This window comes from Coffea arabica, chromosome 3c, assembly GCF_036785885.1.
Source record: "Coffea arabica cultivar ET-39 chromosome 3c, Coffea Arabica ET-39 HiFi, whole genome shotgun sequence".
NCBI classification, from domain to species: domain Eukaryota; kingdom Viridiplantae; phylum Streptophyta; class Magnoliopsida; order Gentianales; family Rubiaceae; genus Coffea; species Coffea arabica.
This window is the reverse complement of record NC_092314.1, coordinates 42,963,489-42,982,034: the sequence shown is the minus strand read 5'-3', so window position 1 is coordinate 42,982,034 and position 18,546 is coordinate 42,963,489. Positions and strand designations below refer to the sequence as shown.

General features: G+C 34.2%; 1 protein-coding gene and 1 long non-coding RNA gene across 2 annotated transcripts; one reads left to right on the top strand and one right to left on the bottom strand.

The window, feature by feature from the left end:
• The first annotated feature begins 8,660 nt into the window (after window positions 1–8,660).
• On the top strand, window positions 8,661–11,639 carry LOC140037752 (uncharacterized). Its single transcript, XR_011841753.1, has 2 exons — window positions 8,661–8,906; window positions 11,233–11,639. It is a non-coding gene; the product is annotated as an uncharacterized lncRNA (long non-coding RNA).
• A 3,901-nt stretch (window positions 11,640–15,540) lies between these two features.
• Window positions 15,541–18,546, bottom strand: LOC113736021 (tabersonine/lochnericine 19-hydroxylase-like). The gene is made up of 2 exons (XM_027262977.2): window positions 17,531–18,546; window positions 15,541–16,317 (listed from the first exon to the last, which is right to left on the bottom strand). The coding sequence occupies exons 1-2, from the start codon at window positions 18,473–18,475 to the stop codon at window positions 15,709–15,711; spliced, it is 1,554 nt and encodes a 517-aa protein (XP_027118778.2). The 5' UTR covers window positions 18,476–18,546; the 3' UTR covers window positions 15,541–15,708.

Below are 18,546 nucleotides of genomic sequence, written 5' to 3'. Positions count from 1 at the left end.
CAACTTTTACCAAAGTCATATGTGATATTACCAGAGTGCTGGAAATACTAACATAAATGAAAATACAAGAAAACCAATGATAATTGCCTGGCCAAATGATATAAATGAAAAAACAAAAATCAATAAGGCAAAAGTACATAGAACTAAACTCAATTAAGACATGGATTTTATCAAACCCAAACAACAGTTTTAAACACACCAATAATATTTTTACCCAATTAACTAATTATTGCAATTATTTTATTTATTAAATAAACTAAGTAATTGTTAGTAGTTGCAAGCCAGGCAGATCCACTGTCCACACAAACACAATCAAATGCACCAATAATTATCTTTTTCCTCGCCACAAACTACCAAATCTATACATATCTCAGAGTCTTAGTGTGAGAACCCGAAAATTATCTTATATTTTCCCCTATTTTTGGAAAAATTAATTTATATTTCTTTTTAATTTTATTTTACTAGCTTATTTACTTGCCTTAATTTCATGGTGATTTTATTGGTTGAGTCAAGATTTTATTGTATTCCTTTTTATACTTGAGTGCATGTTAAGTTTTGTAGAGTATTAAGGTAATTTGACCGACTAGTGAGGTGTGTGCGCTAAATTTGGCGGACGAGAACGAGTGTGGTATTAGAGGGATTATGTAATTAGAAGTGTTAAAAGTGTATTAGAGAAACCCTAGTTATCTTGGAGATTAGAGACAAATAAGAGACAAAGAGATAGGTATTGCTCTTGCTTCGCCACTTGTCAATCATCCACCCAGTCTTGACTAAGACTTTGACTAAGAGAAAACTTGTATTTATCTTCCAAATTAACCCCAAAATCCCTTCACCTTTCACTTGCTTTGGCCGAATTTAGAGAGGAGAAAGAGAGAGAAAAGAAACCAACCTCAACCCTGGATTCTTTGCTCAATCCATGAGAAATCCAAACACTAACCCTAATCCACATCGATTAATCTTGAGCTAAGCTTGGAGGGAAGCTTTTGGTGGAGTTACTTGAGGAAGAAAGCCCTTGTTTTTGTATTTTTCCATGGAGGTTTGAAGGCGTGGAGGTTTGAAGGTATGAAACTAAGGAACTTGCTTTTCTTTCAATTCTTGCAATTTATTGGGCATATGACTTGAATATGGAAGTTTGGTGGTTGGTTTCATGGAATTGTGATGTTGTTGGAATTTTTCAGTTTTCATTTATATTTTTCAGCCATGAATTGGGAGTTTCTAGCTTTGATTTGGATATGAAAGTTTGGATATGAAGATTTCTAGCTTTGGTATGAAATTTTAGCTTCAAAATAGGATTTTTCAGCTTTAGTTGTTAATTTCCAGCCTAGGGTTTAACTTTTCTAGCTTGAGTATGTGATGGTTATATGCTATGTATATGCTTGATTTAGTCAGTTGGTGGCTTGGTATGTATATGTTTGATTTGAGGCTGTCTTGTGGTGAGAATGAAGTCTTGAAAATGGCTGGAAATTAGGGAAAAATAAGAGGAAATACTGCTGAAATTTTCTCTCTCTTTTTCTTGCAATATGAGTGATGGTTGAGGTGAATTTAGAGCAATTTTGTTTTCCTCTTGCATATAATTTTACTCAAAACACTTGTTACAATCTATTTCTTTGCATATGTGTTAGTTTTGAGCCAAAACAAAAAGATTTAAGAAAAGAAATCAAACTAATAGTTTGCTGAAAAATTTTCGCAGGAAGCCCTGCGCAGCTTTGGGAAATTGACTATAATTTCGTATAGGAAAGTCATAATTGAGTTCCATTTCTTGCGTTTGAAACTAGATTCATAGGACTTTCAACTATACCTGGCAATTGGACTGGTTGGGCGGGTTTTGGGTGGGTTAATATTGGGTTTTCATTTAAATGGGTTATACCCAATTCGCCCAACTTAAAATTGAGTTAATTTTGGATTGGGTCATATTGGGTTATCACAAAACCATGACCCAAATATGACCCAATATATTAATTTAATAGATTTTGATACATAAACTCTCTCAAATACATTTTCACATACAACAAAAAAATTTCACACACATAAACACATTTTTATATAGATAGACATATTTTCACACACTAAAACACTCATAATACAAACACACACTCACTTCTTAAATTCATTTGAAATACATTAGTGTGTTTGGATAGTAAATTATTTGAGATAATTTTGTGAAAAAAATACTGTAACATTTTTTTGATGTGATATATGTGACATAGAAATGTGATTGAAAAATGTGTTGATGATATAAGCAAATCAGTGTGTGTAAATAAGGTGTAAATGATATGCATTTCAAACACACTATTTTTACGCATACAAACACACTAAAATACATCCTAATATACTTTTACAAATACACGCACATACTAACTGTTTAAACTCTAAAAAGGTTAGTGAAATTGTTAGAAATCTCATCTCAGGAGAGGTTTCTGGAATTACGCCATATAAAAACGATGGCAAATTGGACCAAAAGCAACAACGTAGCCAGCTTCCATACATTGACCGCTTCCAAACTTTGAAAATTTGTTTCTTTTTTCCCTTTTTTTTAAGAATATACGGGACCAATTCCCTCGCAATGACAGTAGTACTTCGTAAAAATAGGAAACGAGTAGACATTAATTAATTATTTGGCTACGAAATACTAGATTTAGCAACTAACAAACAAATAATAAGAAACTAGATTTCAATTCTATAGGTTGAGAACAGCCTAATGACCTTCATTGAGCAAAAAAATTAATTTTTTTATTTTTTTTAACTTAAGTTGGGTAATGGGTGTCCAACACAAATACCCAAACCGCCCAAAATATATGTGGGCTTTTGTTACCCAACCCAAATTTGACCCAACACCCAATTTACCCAACCCAATCTCTCAAATTAGTGGGTGGTTTGGGTGGGTTATTGGGTTTTGGGCATAATTGTCAACTCTACTTTCAACGGTGTAAAAATCAGGGGTTAGTTCAACTCCTATAAATACCATCAAATTTGCAAAGTTCCCTGAAATTTATGACTGTTCTATTTTTGCGCACATGATAGCAGCGAGTTTTGAACCGACATTTGACTAATCTATGATCTGAATTTCTTGAAGGTGTCTTCTAAGGTATGTTAGTGCTTGGAGTGTATTTTCTAATGGTGTAAGTTTTGTGATTTTTTAACCTACGGAACTCAAGTTATATTTTTTCAAAGAATGTTGCCAAAGCTGGAAATTTTATCAAATGGATTGAGTGGGACTTGAAAATTTTCGTAAAACATTTTCTGGGTTTTAAACCTTGTTTTGGTGAGATATTTAAATTGCTCTCCTCACTTTTAGAATACATTTAGATTTTTTCTTGATTTACACCTTCAAATTTGCCCTTGAACCCTACGTGTTTGAGAGGCCATCTTGTATAGGCTTGTGGCTCATAGTTGAGCCTAAGATGCGAACTTTGTTTACTTAAGCTTTGAATGGTTTGATCATAAGATCTTTATCTTGGTTGTTCTTAGGATTTGTTGGTAAGCACGAGCATAACTCAGGGACGAACTTTTGACATTTACTCTACTGATATCGATGGGTGTTCCTTGCATGTGTGTGCTTTAAATGAATATGTGAAATGTTGTGAATGTTGCTAGAATGTTAAATACTTTCCAATGATTGCTAAGTGGATTTTTGATGGACGAGTGTGTACTTTATCGCACTCGACCCAAGCAAAAGTGAATTTTCAATGATTGAATGCTACTTATACATGAATGTAAGCCTTTTGGCTGCACTAGGCCCTTGCCCTTCGTTGCCAGTTGACTCGAGCCAGAAGTGGACTCGGTCAGGCGGCTGGTGACCCTGGAACAATATTTGGTATACTCGAACATCACCACGAAGTCTGGTGAAGAATTGGCCAGTGAATTCAATGCAATGAAATCAATGAATGAATGACAAAAACACTGAAGGAATTTTCACTTGCAAATGTTTTCTAATGTCGGAGGGATAAGGAAAATGGTTGGTAAATGAATGAATGAATGACTTGAATGAATGGCTCCAACTGAGCACGTATCCTTTCAATGAATGAATGATTGATTCTTGAATGACTGCTTATTATTGTGCCAAGTGTGTAAAGTGCTAAATGTAAATGTTTCCGTGTTTTGCCTGCTTGAATGCTTGTTTGGGAATCTCACTGAACTTTTAACTCATTTCATTAGTTTGTTTTCCTTATAGGAATGGAGGCTGGAGCAAGTAAGCGTGAACTAGTGTGTATAAGCTTCTTGTACTTGTACTTTTATGGATTGAATGTATTTGGGATATTTGGCAATGTAAAGCTACGTTTCATTTTTGGCTTGTAAATGAAATTGAATTATGATTGATTTGAGGACCTTCTTTGTTAATCTAGAGGCGTGAATTACTATTTCCAGAATATAAGTGAGTGAGTCCTGGCGAGAGTTGGGTTGGCGGTCCGCCAAACTCTTGGTTTTGCCCTAGAGGGAGGTGTGGAAAAAAAAAAAAGAACAAGCCATATGACATTTACATCCAAAATTGACATAAAATCTCAACTTTACGTCGGATTAAACTATTAACTAAACATAAAATGCATAAAAATCAGGCTTTTGCATCGCAAGATCATACCTTTTATGCTGTTTGGAAGCTAAACAGCACAATCATGAGCTTTTTAGAGTTGAAAAGGAAAATGAAAATATGCAGTGCAAATGGGTCCTTTTACATATGGTTGGGGATGACTGCTGAGGTAGTAAAAGTAACGGAAGGGCGCAAATTCGTCTGGTAGAAATGGTGGAAATTTGGTGGAAACTCACAAATGGTGGATGCCGACTAACGAGAAAGAGAGGGAGCTCTGGAATTCGTCTTGCTCCTCTTGGAAGCTTGGAAATGGGAGGGCAGACTCTGGTAGAGCAAAAGAGAAGAGAGAGTGAGCGGCTCTGCAGATTTGCAGATTTTCCCTCCAATTTGCAGATTTGCAGAGAACAAAGAGTGAGCAAAAGAGGAGATGTGGGTTCAACAACCTCTGTTTTTGGTATGCCGAAGAAAGGATGCAATTTGGGTTCAACGACCGCTGTTTTTCTTTTGATTGAAAGATGAAGAACCCCGCATTTCTCAAATGCAAGGTACACTTTTTTTTTCAATTATGCTGGCTCACATTTGTCGAATGCGAGCCTACTTAGTTCGTATTCAATAAATGCGAACTACCTGATTTTAGAAACAACTCCACGAATAGCCTCTCTTGTAGAAACTCTTTTTTTCATAATAATTCAAGAATTTTCTCCCAAATTGATAGGGTGCATAATATTGCCTAAATTTGTGAATATTTACTTGTTAATTTAGTTAAATATTGTGTTAATTAATGGATTCTACTTAAATGCTACATGTGGTGCTAATTGTTGGGATTGGGTGAAAATGAGTTAAAGTGGTATTTTTCTAGAAGACTTCTACCCAATTAGACATGGGTCGCCAGAGTTTTGCAAGTTTGGAAAGTTCAGGATTGTCATGCATGGATGTTTCTAATTCCAATTCGAATTCCTTGCTGCAAATGAGATTCCTGTTCCATACATGGACTTCTGTCATGATTAGGAAACTATTATTCTTCTTTTATTTCTCTTTTTATTTTCTTTTCCCAGAGAAACTTAGATATGTTTTAGACAGCTATAAAAATAGGTAAAGACATTAGCATTAGAGTTCAATTTTTTCTTTTTTTCTTTGACTATGCACTGACTTTTGCTTGGGTTATTTCCATGAGAAGCAACTAAATTTTTTTTTTTTTTGTAGTCAAGGAATAACTTGAAATTTTGGTTCTACAAACACTTGTGAGATCAAACTAATTTTTATTGTTTCTTTTATTTATTGGTATTTGTGTGTTTTTTGGATTAATTTCTTATGATTGCTATATTTAGTTGAATATTTAAGGCCTGATATTTGATTCAACTAGATAATCTACTATCAATTAAAATAGTTGAATCCATAATTGTTTGATTATTTTAATCCTTGATTTGAATCCAATGGATTGCTTGCTAGAAGGGAGAGGAGTGAGAATCCAAGTATTATTGGCTTCCAGAGTAGCCAATTTTGCTTGCATGGCATCTTGGCAGTGAGGTTGGGATGCTGCCTCATCATAAGAGACTCGTTCAATATCTCAACTAACAGTGACAAGAAAAAGCCTGTGCTATGGTGAGAAACAATGGTCAGAAAGAAAGTTGGAAAGAGGATAAGGAGTACCCTTTTTAGAACTAGATGTCGTAGAAGATCTTGGTGAAAAAGCATGTACTTGGTTGCAAATATAGTCAAGCACCAAGCCATCTCAGAAACAGAACGTAACAAGGATAGAATTTGGAAATTATGGCCACAATCACAAGCCAAAAAAAAAAAAAAAAAGAAACAAATCCGAACAAGGATAAAAAGAACTTTCAAGGATAAATATGGCTCAGTCACAAGCTGGGTATTGGTAAAATATATACACGGTATATTTGGATTGTGCAAAGCATCTATACATTGTGGCATGTAAATGTACGCTTTATAAACTAATAATTCATGTACCTTGCATGTCAATATATTTCCAAAAGTAACATTTTTTATGCACTAAAATTCTTTGGAAAGTTTTCGTTGTCAATTTTTTTTATAAACTAATAACTCACGTAGTTTGGTATTTTTTGCATACTACCACAGGACTCCCTAAAGTTCCAAAATAGTCACATAACTTCTTATAATTTTATATAAAGTGAAAAACAGATGGAAAACACCTCTGATAACCACAATTGACAGAGACGCACTCTAAAAGTGTGTGTAATGAAATAACAATATCTACTCAAGCCTTATAATTTTGCATAAATACTCACTTAACCCCATATAATTTTGCATCGATTTTGTATAAATATCCACTCAAGCCTTATAATTTTGCATAAATAGTCACTTAACCCCATATAATTTTGCATCGATTCACGATTTTATGTAAAATTATTGGACCCTTATTCAATTTATTACTTAATTAAGCGTAATATTAGTATTTCAACTAATGATATTATAAAGATCATTTTTAATTAAATTTTCACTTTACATAAAACAATAGGGAGGAGTTATGTAGATATTTTGAAATCACTGGATAGCCATCTGGTATCATATAAAAGTGTTGGATCTGAGCCAAAATAATCATATAAGTAACAATAATTTCTCTAATAAAATTTAACAAAAAAATTAATACCTCAATGTTGCATTAATAAATGCAAATAATTTGTACCATCAAAAATTAATTTGGCATGGGTTGAAACGCGGACTATTTCTTAAAATTGTTAGGGGAGAGTATGCGAACAACTTTTGATCTTCAAACTAACCACCTTGAATTTGACAACTACTAAGAAGTCCGGTAGGACTGAGATACGTAGAACGCTCTCTTTAAGACGATACACACCCCTACAATATTTTTTAACCGATGCAGATGGTGTAGTGCATCACCTCCAGGATATAACAATCCAACTCTATAGTTGTTGTTTCCCTTTGATCTGTACTACCAAGAGAAGTAGAAGTTTCCCAATATCTTACTTTACCCAAAGAAAATCAGAATAAGGGAGAAGAAATGAGAGTAGGGAAAAATAGTACCTAGAATGGTCTTTTTTTGTTGAGAGAAGTGTATTAAGAAAAATTCTCCATAGAACTTCACTATTTTTAAGTTACAAAACACTTTAGAAAAATAGGTTGAATGTCTAAGTTCAATGTCTAACGGTTTTTCATGTTAAATTGTAGTTAATTTGTAGAATTTGTAACCTAATAATTGATTCATATTTGAATGGCTTGTAAAGACTCAATAATTCTTTATTTGACCACATAATTCATTTGTAACTCCTATTCAAATAATTGTATAATAACTTCATTCAAAATGTATTGTAACTCCCAACATTATAATTCCCATAACTCCCAAATAAATTATTATAACTCCTTGTAAAGATTTGGTCAAAGAAAATTTAAGATTTTATTAAAATACACTAACATTCCCCCACTTATTTTAATAAAATCTGAAAGAGATAAAAATTTGGACAAAATGAGAATATCATGCATAATGAAAGTGGCATTGCCTTGAAACCTTCATTTAGTGTTTCCATAATCTCCATATTAGAGTCAAAGTGAACTAAAACCCTGAAACTAAGACTACTTTAAGATATGTATGTGAGGACTCATATTTTAATTATTGCAAAATATTCTTTAATTGGTCATTTAAAAGTATTTTTGCATGTGAGTTACTCAACTTCTTTCAAATTGCATGAATTTCTCGAAAATGAGTCTAAACAATTGGTTCTTTAAACAATTATTATTTTAATGACCAAATTTATTCGAGTTAAATTATTTATGGTGCTTTTGATTGTTATATATACTTGAATTATCATATTTTAAAGTTTTAGAGTCGAATAAGTTGAAGTTTCAAAGTTCGAGCGAGAATTCCTTAAGTTTGACCCTTGTGCGCCCGCGTGCCGAAGTGGCCCCGACAGGCGCATTAATTTGCTTAATTGAAGATTTAAGAATTTGATATTAGACTACTAAGAATGTACTATTAATGCACTAGAGGAATTACCTTGGAGGTTTAGTACACAAAAGTAGCAAACTAGCGCGAAAAGTGGTCGCACTAAACCCTATTCGGACCTAGCGAGGTTTGACCTTGAAAACTTAGCCTTTAAGCTGCCTTTTCTCCCAAAAACACACTTAAAACATTCTGAAACAATCTCTCTCATCTTTCTCTCTCTAAATTCAGCCTCACCAGAAAAAAATCAAGGAAGAAGAGCTCTCCAATTTTTCTGCTCAAACCTTGCACCTAATCCATCAAAGTTCCTCATCAACTTGTGGGTTTTCATCCTAGCTAAGTGGAGGAGCTGATTTTGTGGCTTTGAGGGTGGATTGGGTGGTTGATGGTGGTGAAATTTGGGAAGGAAAATTCTGATTGTGCTAGGTTTCATAGCTCCAAGAGGTAACACACAAAATCCTTGCTTTCTTGGTTCATTTCTAGCTTTGAAGCTTGTGGCTTCCTTATTGTTGTTATTAGTTGAATTTGGTTGGTTGATGTGGGCTTTATGAACTTCCACCATTGTTGTTTGAGGGCTGTTAAGATGTTAATGTGTGTGTGAGTGTGATTTTGGTGAGTTATAATGGTAGAAACTAGAAGAGGAAGAGAAAAGAGGGGAACCGAGAGAAGGGAGGACTGCTGACCGAAATTTTTGACCTTGTTACTCTGTTTTTCTGCCCATATTTTCGTGCCTTTTTTTAGTCTATTTGAGTGCTGATATGTTGAGCTTTAAGTGTACAAAATTTCAGCCAAAAACCCTTTGATTTGGTACACCAAAATTGCACACAAAGTTTAGTCACAACCCTGGAAAATTTCTTACTTGCTGCCCGACTTTCTTGTTTGCTGCTGCCCTGTAATTTCGAAAATTTTCTGGTGCTAATTGAGCTTCCAAATTGATGTAGATATGCTGGGCTATGTGTATTGTGGTTGTCTACCAAAAATCAACCCAAATGGTTGGCTAAATATTGAGTTACAAGTAAAGAAGCAAAACTGGAACAAGTTCCAGAATTTTCTGACCAGCAACATTTGTGTAGCTATAACGTTTTGTTCGTTGATCAGAATCGAGTGATGCTTGTGGAATTTGAAACTAGACTCCTATAGCTTTAAAATGGTACCAAGCTCATTTTCTAGTTCATCCCGAGTGATCCGTGGTGAGTCTTGAAAGTTTGCTGATTGATAGCCACTGTTCACCCGAGGACAGTCCAGAAATTGCAACTTGTTGCTGATTTTTGAACCACTTGGGTTTGGATATTGAAGATGATTTCTTCTGTATAAATGTAGCCTTGTGAATCTAGTTTTCAATGCCACCAACCATTCCTGATTTGAGTAAATATAGAGCCAGATATGGCCTTTTTGCTGAAGTGTGTCAGAATTGAAATTCTGGAAAACAAAGCTCATCAGTCCTTAAGCTTGTGCGAACTTCAAACTTTTGTTTCTTGAGCTAGGAACGTCGGAGTCGAGCCGTTCATTTTTTTTTTTTGAAAACTGGAATGGGACGCATATCAAATTTCAAAGGCTGGTTTTGATTCTATGATTTTTGACAAAAATCCAAGGTTATTGGAAAAGTGGGGACTGTTTTGCCCTATCTTCTATGAACAGAAATTTCACTTGACAAATTGACTTGCTTCTGATTTAACTTTTGGATAACGGTCTTCTACAAAGTTGTTATGCTTCGCGTGAAGTTTCCGACGGTTAAAATTTTCCATTTTTGGACTTTCTGAACTTCCGGACCGATTTTTCAAAGTTTCACGCGTAAAAGTGAAATTTTCCGATTTGAACCTGCTTGCTCTTTTAAGAGCTTAGGTCACTCTTTTGAGACTCTTGGGATATTCCAAACTTATTTTTATGGTGAAAACGTGCTCACTTATAATTTGGAACTTTATTTTGAATGTCGGTTTCGATAAACCGAAACACTTAAAAATTTGGCCTTGAGCATTTTAACTGGAGAAATCCTTGAGGAATTTCACTAAATTTCCTATTTGAAAGTTAGAACTTTAACTTCCATATTTATTATGGAAAAAGTGATTGTTAGGAAACTTTGACTTCGTAAGTTTAGAAAACATGATTTTTCACTTATATTCTAGCACTTGGGCTTTTATTGAAAATTTTCTAGTACGAACACATTTTTCTCCTTTCTCGATTTCCGTGCCAAATTAAGCATTTTACTCTTCTTTTGAAATTGATAGTCCTTGCCACGATTTACTCGAAAATGGGACTTTTAAATTTCTTTTAGTTATTATTCCAATGATTAAGTGAAAACTTCCTAGTTCGATTTGTTTGAGCTTGAGGCTCTTAAGTGTGTGTATTTAAGAGGTTTTCTTTTAATTGTCTTGATCGAGCATCTAGGTAATTCGTGATTGTGAATAATCTCAGGTGATCCAGAGGACACTGAGAAGCTCTTTTAATTTCCTACTTTTTCTCCTGCTTTGCTCCGGATTACAGTGAGGGATTCCAAACTGTTTTGCACAAAATTGCTTCTCGAACTTTTATAACCACTGTTTGTATAATTGCATATATATATATATATATATATATATATATACACGTGATGTGACTTGATAAGTGCTTCTTTCATGCCTAAGTGGTCAAATACTTGATGAATCTTGTTCACTTGAATGAAAAATACTTATTTCCATGCGAGTGTGTACTTTATCGCACTCGACCTAACTGTTGCTGTATCGCTTAACGGTTCAATATTTCATTGTTTATATGTTATTTGCGTATGCCGTAGGCCATGTGTACTTTATCACATTGGCTGAACAAGGCCTTTCCCCCTTCGTTATCACCTATTCGAGCCAGAAGCGGACTCGGTCGGATAGGTTGAGAACCCTGGGCACTGTATTTTGGTATACTCGAGTATTACCGCTGGAGGGATAAGGTGATGGCCAGTCAATCGAAAGAGTTACCAATGGGAGTTATAAGGACGGGAAGTGGACTGAGTACTGTATCCTTTTGTGTTTGCTTTACTATTAATACTGTTATTGCTCTCCTAGTTGACATTTCTCGGGTAAGACTCCTCATGAGCATTAATCTCTGAGACGAAGCAATCCTTGTAATGTTCTTCTAGTCGGATGAGCCACTATTTGTTTGACTAAAATTCATGAAAATATATATATATGGTCATTCATTCCAAATGTACGTTACTGGTTTTTAAATGATTTATGAGTTGTACTCATAGTAAAGTTATTAGCAAAAGTACTACTTCTACATGTGTTTCCAAAGCAGCACTTACGCACTGGTTTATAAATACTTGATTTTCCCTTTTGAAACCTCATTGAGCTTTAGCTCACCCCCAAAAACATTTTAGTTCTATGCAAGGCTCGAGAAGGATAGTTACTCAAGCACAAGGATTTGGAATACCGTGGATTATCCTTTATCTGGGTTGTGATTGATTTTCTTTGTGGAATGTAATGGTTTTTGAAAGATTTGTGAACTTTATGGTATGATGTACTTGTGGTTGAAGTGAATGTAAATCTCATGATATTTTGGGGATTATACTTTTGTAAGAATGATTTGAATTGCAAACATAAGGATTGTACTTAAGTTATTATTATGAAAATTTAGATGAAGTATTGGACTTGTACTTTGGTATGTTGGACTGGTGGATTTAATATACTCCGTTTGAGCTTTTAAGAACCATCGATTATATTCATACTTAAGTTTTGTAGTGAGTCCCGACGAGAGTTGGGCAAGCGGCCCGCCGAACCCTTTGGTTCGCCTTAGGGGGAGATGGGGCTGTCACAATGTAATATTACGTCACACACATAATATTCAAGATATTAATTAACAAACTTCTTAAGCTAGCATATTACGGCCTTGTGCTTTATCCCAGATTCATGAGTGCTTGAGAGAATTAGCCAAATTCTCATAGGAAGCGACCTTTACTTCCACACTCATATAGGTGATTCTATCAAGAATACCCCTATGACTAAGGCATTCCACCCATAAAGGGCTATAGAACTCTTTAAAAGATTTATATCAAATCTTAATCTTATCTTCATCATAGAATCACGAGCATACTTTACATCATAGGGAGGGATTTAATTTCGTTTGTCCCTGATCTAGTTCTTGGGATCTCCAGTCTCTAGATAGTTGTATTCTCATAGATAGTTCCAATTTAAAAATTTTTAGGCTCAGGTCCCATTCCCCTTGATATGTATCATATCCTTGACTCAAACTTGAGATTTATCTTTTACACAATAAAAAAACAAAGATATGATGTTCTCAAAAAAAATTTTCAATTAATCTCTCTTAGTGGTCCAAATATATTGAACCAATTTTTGGTGAGAAAATTTCTCATCCATTTATATTTGCCAAATAATATAGGCATATACATGCACATATTCAATTTTTTTTCAATGGCCAGTAATCTAGTAGCGCACTAGAGGCCATGCTTAAAAAACTCCATGGTTAATTTTGCTTTTGCAAAAATACCAAGAAATATTTTGAATACCTCCACATCAGGTCATACTTTTTAGTGAGTACTAGTCTGCACAACTCAAAATAAGAGTCAAAATAAATCCAAAAATTATACTCATAAATTGAGTAATAAAATGGTATCACCCTATTTTTTTCACCACTTCTACTACCACTGTGTTTTAAAAGCTTGGCATTACGCATCATTTATTGGTCACCACTAATTTGCACACTCAAACTAAGGAATAAGAAACTCATAATATTATTCTCGATGTAATCTCATAATCAAATTTCAAAGTCTGTACCAAAATGGTAAAGTAAATGCATATAGCATATACAAGTCACGTTTTATATTAGCCATTGGAATTAGACACCCCCATTGTTTATCATAGCCAATCCATACCATGTGGCTGGAGTGCTATTCAGTAGCTTTTAACTGTCATTAAAAGTTAACAACCTCCCAAGTTTAACCATTTTTAACAAACTAGAAGAAATTAGAAAATAGTACTCACTAATTTAAGGCTGAAAACAGAGGTAACAATCACGATTTTAGACAAAGTTACCTTGAGCAAAATCATTAAGAGTATATACCGCCAAACAATCTAATAAAAGATGGAATTTATATTGATAACCAATAAAGTACCGTATATTAGCATAAAGAATATATTAACATCTTTTATAATCACATAGTGGTAAAACATTAACAAATAATTCATTTAATTATGCAGATACTATTTAGATATTCATCTACAAAGTATTTCAAATTACAAAAGGATTACATCATACAAGCTATCCTTCAACATGTCATGGTCATGCACTCAATTGAAGAAATTAGTATAGAATGCAACATTATCATGTAATTACATATCCCCACTATTTCTAACAATTATGCATTCAAGACTATTCAGGGAGTTCTTGGAAAAAAATTGTGCATAAATAGTGTTCTAGGTACTCTAAACGATATCCACTCAGAGTAGTACATAAGTGTAAGAGCCATCTTAGTGGGTACAAATCACACATTAATAGCAAGAAACTTGACTTTTTAAAATCAAACACATTCAACGACTAAATAGTTGCCAAGTCTTTTATATATTTTGAGATCATCATTATTCAAGACTAGGTTGTTTGCAGACTTGGAAATTTAACTTGACTTCAAGTTATACATGCATTGTGTTTAGTATATCTCGACCAGAGTTGAATTCAGGTTGATGGCCCCCTGGTTTATAATGTTTAAACTATAACATCATAAAACTTGTACTTTTGCATAGCAAGAAAATACTCATATACAAGTCTAGTAACATAACTTTAGGCATAGTTCTCAAACTATAACATCATAAAACTTGTACTTTTGCATAGCAAGAAAATACTCATATACAAGTCTAGTAACATAACTTTAGGCATAGTTCAAGACTATGAGATCGTGTACATTGAAGCAATAAACTTTTTAATTTGAATGCGATTAAACAATTATAAAATGCATTGCATTCTTTAGTCAATTACTTTTAAAACCTCATCACTTGATTTTGTGTGCATAAATAATAAGACACATCTAAAAGTACTTGGTAGTTTCACAAACAGTTCAAAATTTTTTAGTATAAAGCCTTTTGAACAAGAGCAATATCGTCTTAAAATTATTGGATCTGAGCCAAAATAATCATATAAGTAACAATAATTTCTCTAATAAAATTTAACAAAGAAATTAACAAAAAACTCATACCTCAATATTGCATTAATAAATGCAAATAATTTGTACAATCAAAAATTAATTTGGCATGGATTGAAACGTAGACTAAATCTTAAAATTGTTAGAGGAGAATACATGAACAACTTCTGATTTTCAAACTAACCACCTTAAATTTGACAGCTACTAAGAAGTCCCATAGGACTGAGGCGTATAGAACGCTCTCTTTAAGATGATATGCACCCCTACGTTATTTTTTAATCGATGCAGAAGGTCTAGCACTCCGTCTCTAGGATACAACAATCCAACTCTATGGTTGTTGCTTCCCTTTGATCTGCAAAACCAAGAAAAGCAAAGTTTCCCAATATCTTACTTTGCTCAAAGAAAATTAGAATGGGGGAGAAAGAAATGAGTGCAGGGAAAAATAGTATCTAGAATAGTTTTTTTGTTGAGAAAAGTGTATTAAAAAAAATCTCCAAAGAACTTCACTATTTTTAGGCTACAAAACCCTTTAGAAGAATAGGTTGAATGTCCAAATTCAATGTATAATGGTTTTTCATATTAAATTGTAGTTAATTTGAAGAATTTGTAACCGAAACATTAATTCATATTTGAATGGCTTATAAAGACTCAATAATTCTTTATTTGACCAAATAATTCATTTGTAACTCCTATTCAAATAATTGTATAATAACTTCATTCTAAATGTATTGTAACTTCCAACATTATAATTCCCATAACTCCCAAATAAATTTTATAACTCCTTGTAAAGATTTGGTTAAGAAATATTTAAGATTTTATTAAAATACACTAACAAAAAGTACAGTACGTTATGAGTAATTTACCCAAGAAAAAATCATTTAGTCCGCCCTATAGACCATTATGATCCCAAAAAAAATCCAAAATCCCCAGAATGAGCTAGTGACCTTACACCATAATAACTTTGTCAGAATCACACATTTTACATACAAGGACACAATGCTACTGATAATGCAATATTTCACCATTTTAAAAGTTTTCCCCATCAAACTCCATCTCAAATTTAAAGTTGTGACAAGATAGAATAATATACACATATCTACCAACGTGGTATCTTGGATCTTGAAGTGCCTAATTAGGTAGACTTGCAACTAGTAGAAGTGGGACTTTCCTTGGTGTAACGATCCCATGTGCTTCAGTCATATCCAAATCTTCTGGTCTTGCTCCACCAGCCAATTGAAAATCAAAGTTGCACATCAAATTTGCAAGTGCAAGTTCAGCTGTAACCATAGCAAATGCAGAACCGGGGCAGCTCCTCCTCCCAGAACCAAATCGGATGTACTCAAAATTTTGCCCTTTAATGTCCAAAGTGCTATTCAAGAACCTCTCAGGCTGAAATTCCTCGGCAGCTTCCCACAATTTTGGGTCCCTTCCGATCGCCCAAGCATTGATAATCACTTGAGTGCCGGCAGCTATATCGTATCCCATCAATTTGACTGCCTTGCTTGATTCACGAGGAACAAGTAATGGAACTGGTGGATGCAAACGAAGAGCCTCTTTTATTACTGCTTTTAGGTAATGGAGATTCTCTAAATCATCTTCCTGGATGCATGATTTGCTTCCCAAGAATTGTCTCACTTCTTTTTGCAATTGTTGCATGGCATTTGTGTTTCTTAATAATTCTGAAAGTGCCCACTCCAGCAGCGATGATGTAGTATCAGTTCCACCAACAAACATGTCCTGCAAAAACAAAAATAATGATAATAAAATCGGGACATAGAAAGTTCTATGTCAAATTTCCGATACAAGCTACATGAAAACTAATATTTTGATTCCTTGAAGAAAAATTTGGTGTTTGCATGATTGCAAACTCAAAATTGCTTGTTCTTTCAGTTATACGTCATAGGGACCTACCTCATAAAGACTATATATTGCTATTCTACTTGTCTATGTTTTTTTATGCTTTATAATAAGAATAGTTTGTACAGCTAAAACTTTTGACTTGTACTCAATTATTGTACAAAATATTCAAAAGGATTAGACACCTACTTAGACACCTTTATATATAGTCGTTAATTTTTTGCTTTTCACTCTATTCTTAACTCATTGCTGGTATCATTCGATATGGACCAATATCACACAACCAAGATAAAAAAAAAAAAGTGCATCAATTGACTCACATAGGATGCCAAAATTATAGTAAATGGTTAGGGTTGTTTCAAACTGTTTGCAAATATGGTGAAAGCCAGTTAACTTATGTTTGAATAGAAAAAATATTCCAGCATCATTCCATTATGAGGAGACAAAGAAATATCCCGGATGGTGTCACGATCTAATCAGCAGACAACAAAATGTTTTGGACTACTTCAACAAGTCTGCGAGCGAGATACGGCGATGCTATACTGTTGAACATTAAAGTTGATTTTTTTAGACTAATGAAGAGCAATTAGTTTGTCATTTTCCAATGTTACTTTCTTGTAGAGTCTAGAATTGTCTTTTGGTTTACTGATGGTATTTAGTTGTTGGTTGGCATTAATTGTGAGGGTTCCTATCCCTATGTATATATAGTTGTATTTGATGTGAGCAAGCAGGCAAGTGGAATTGTGTCCTTGTTGAATACAGCTTACTCTTAGCTATCTTTTTCACAGTTTGTTATTGGTCCTGGGCTGGTGTACTTTGTTTTACACCATTTTATTCTACATATACTTCTTTATTTGAATTTGTTATTTTTCCCAGGTGATTTGTGTGAGTTTTTGAAAATCAATTCTCAGAAAACCAAAGCTCAAATCCCATTCCCATCAGCTTTGCATTTTATACAAAAAAAAAAAAAAAAAAAAAAAAACACTTATGCAATTCACCATTGACAGACCAAACACTGCAAACTTACGTATTAACAAAAGAACTATAAAACTGTAACGGGGAAGATAATCAGAAGAAAGTTAATTTTCTTTACCACGATGATGGCTTTGAGGGAATCTCGCTCAAGAGCGAAACTGGTGGTATCTGTTCCCTGGGTTTCAAGCAAAACATCCACAAGATTCTGCTGCTGTTTCTCATCACCACAATTTTTGTTTCCTCTTTTGTCCTGCTTCTTCACTCCCTCCTCAAGAAGTTTTTCCAAATATTCATCGAATTCTTTGGCCACTTTTTCCACCTTTGCTTCCAAGCCAGTGATATTATTTATCCATGCAAGCCATGGGATGTAATCTCCAACGTTGAAAACACCCAACAACATGGTAAATTCCTCAAAGAGTTCCTGAAACCTGCTCCCACTTTCCTCTCCCGAATACCTTTTCCCAATGGCAACTCTCGAAACTATGTTGTTCGTAAGTGTTGCCAAAATTTTATTTATACGTATTATTGAAGACGAAGCACAAGATTCTCTAATTGTTTCCAACATTAGTGCAATCTCTTCTTCCCTTATGCTTCGAAATGACTGAACCCTCTTGTGACTTAGAAGCTGCAGTACACAAATGCTTCTTATCTGCCTCCAATACTCACCATAGGGAGCAAACGTTATGTCCTTGAAATTGTAGAGAAGTCTTCCAGCAAAGCCTGCTTTAGGCCTATTGGCAAATATTAAATCATGTGTTTTCATGACTTCTTCAGCTGCATCAGGGGAGGAGATAATTAACACCGGCTTGCTGCCTAGATGAAGCAGCATTGGGGAACCGTATTTTTGAGCTAATGATTTCAGAGAGCGTTGAGGGATTGAACCGAGTTGATGAAGGTTTCCGATTATGGGTAGCTTTGGAGGGGCAGGTGGAAGGTTTTGTGAGGGGTTTGAAATGGAATTTCGCCATTTGACAACAAAGATAGTGAAGAGGAAACAAAAAACTAATGAGATAGAATGTTTGAAGAAGAAGGCAATTATTTGCTCAATTGGAAGTGTATACATCTTTGCCTTTCGGTTCAGAAATGTGAATTGGTTTGCTATTGCTTCGTTTGAGTTCCCTACTACACTTATTA

Excerpts from the sequence above, each read along its gene's own strand:
- LOC113736021 (XM_027262977.2), bottom strand. The coding sequence starts at position 18,475 with ATGTATACACTTCCAATTGAGCAAATAATTGCCTTCTTCTTCAAACAT. Across the intron at positions 16,318-17,530 it reads CCCTCAAAGCCATCATCGTG|GACATGTTTGTTGGTGGAAC; the intron begins GTAAAGAAAATT and ends TTGTTTTTGCAG.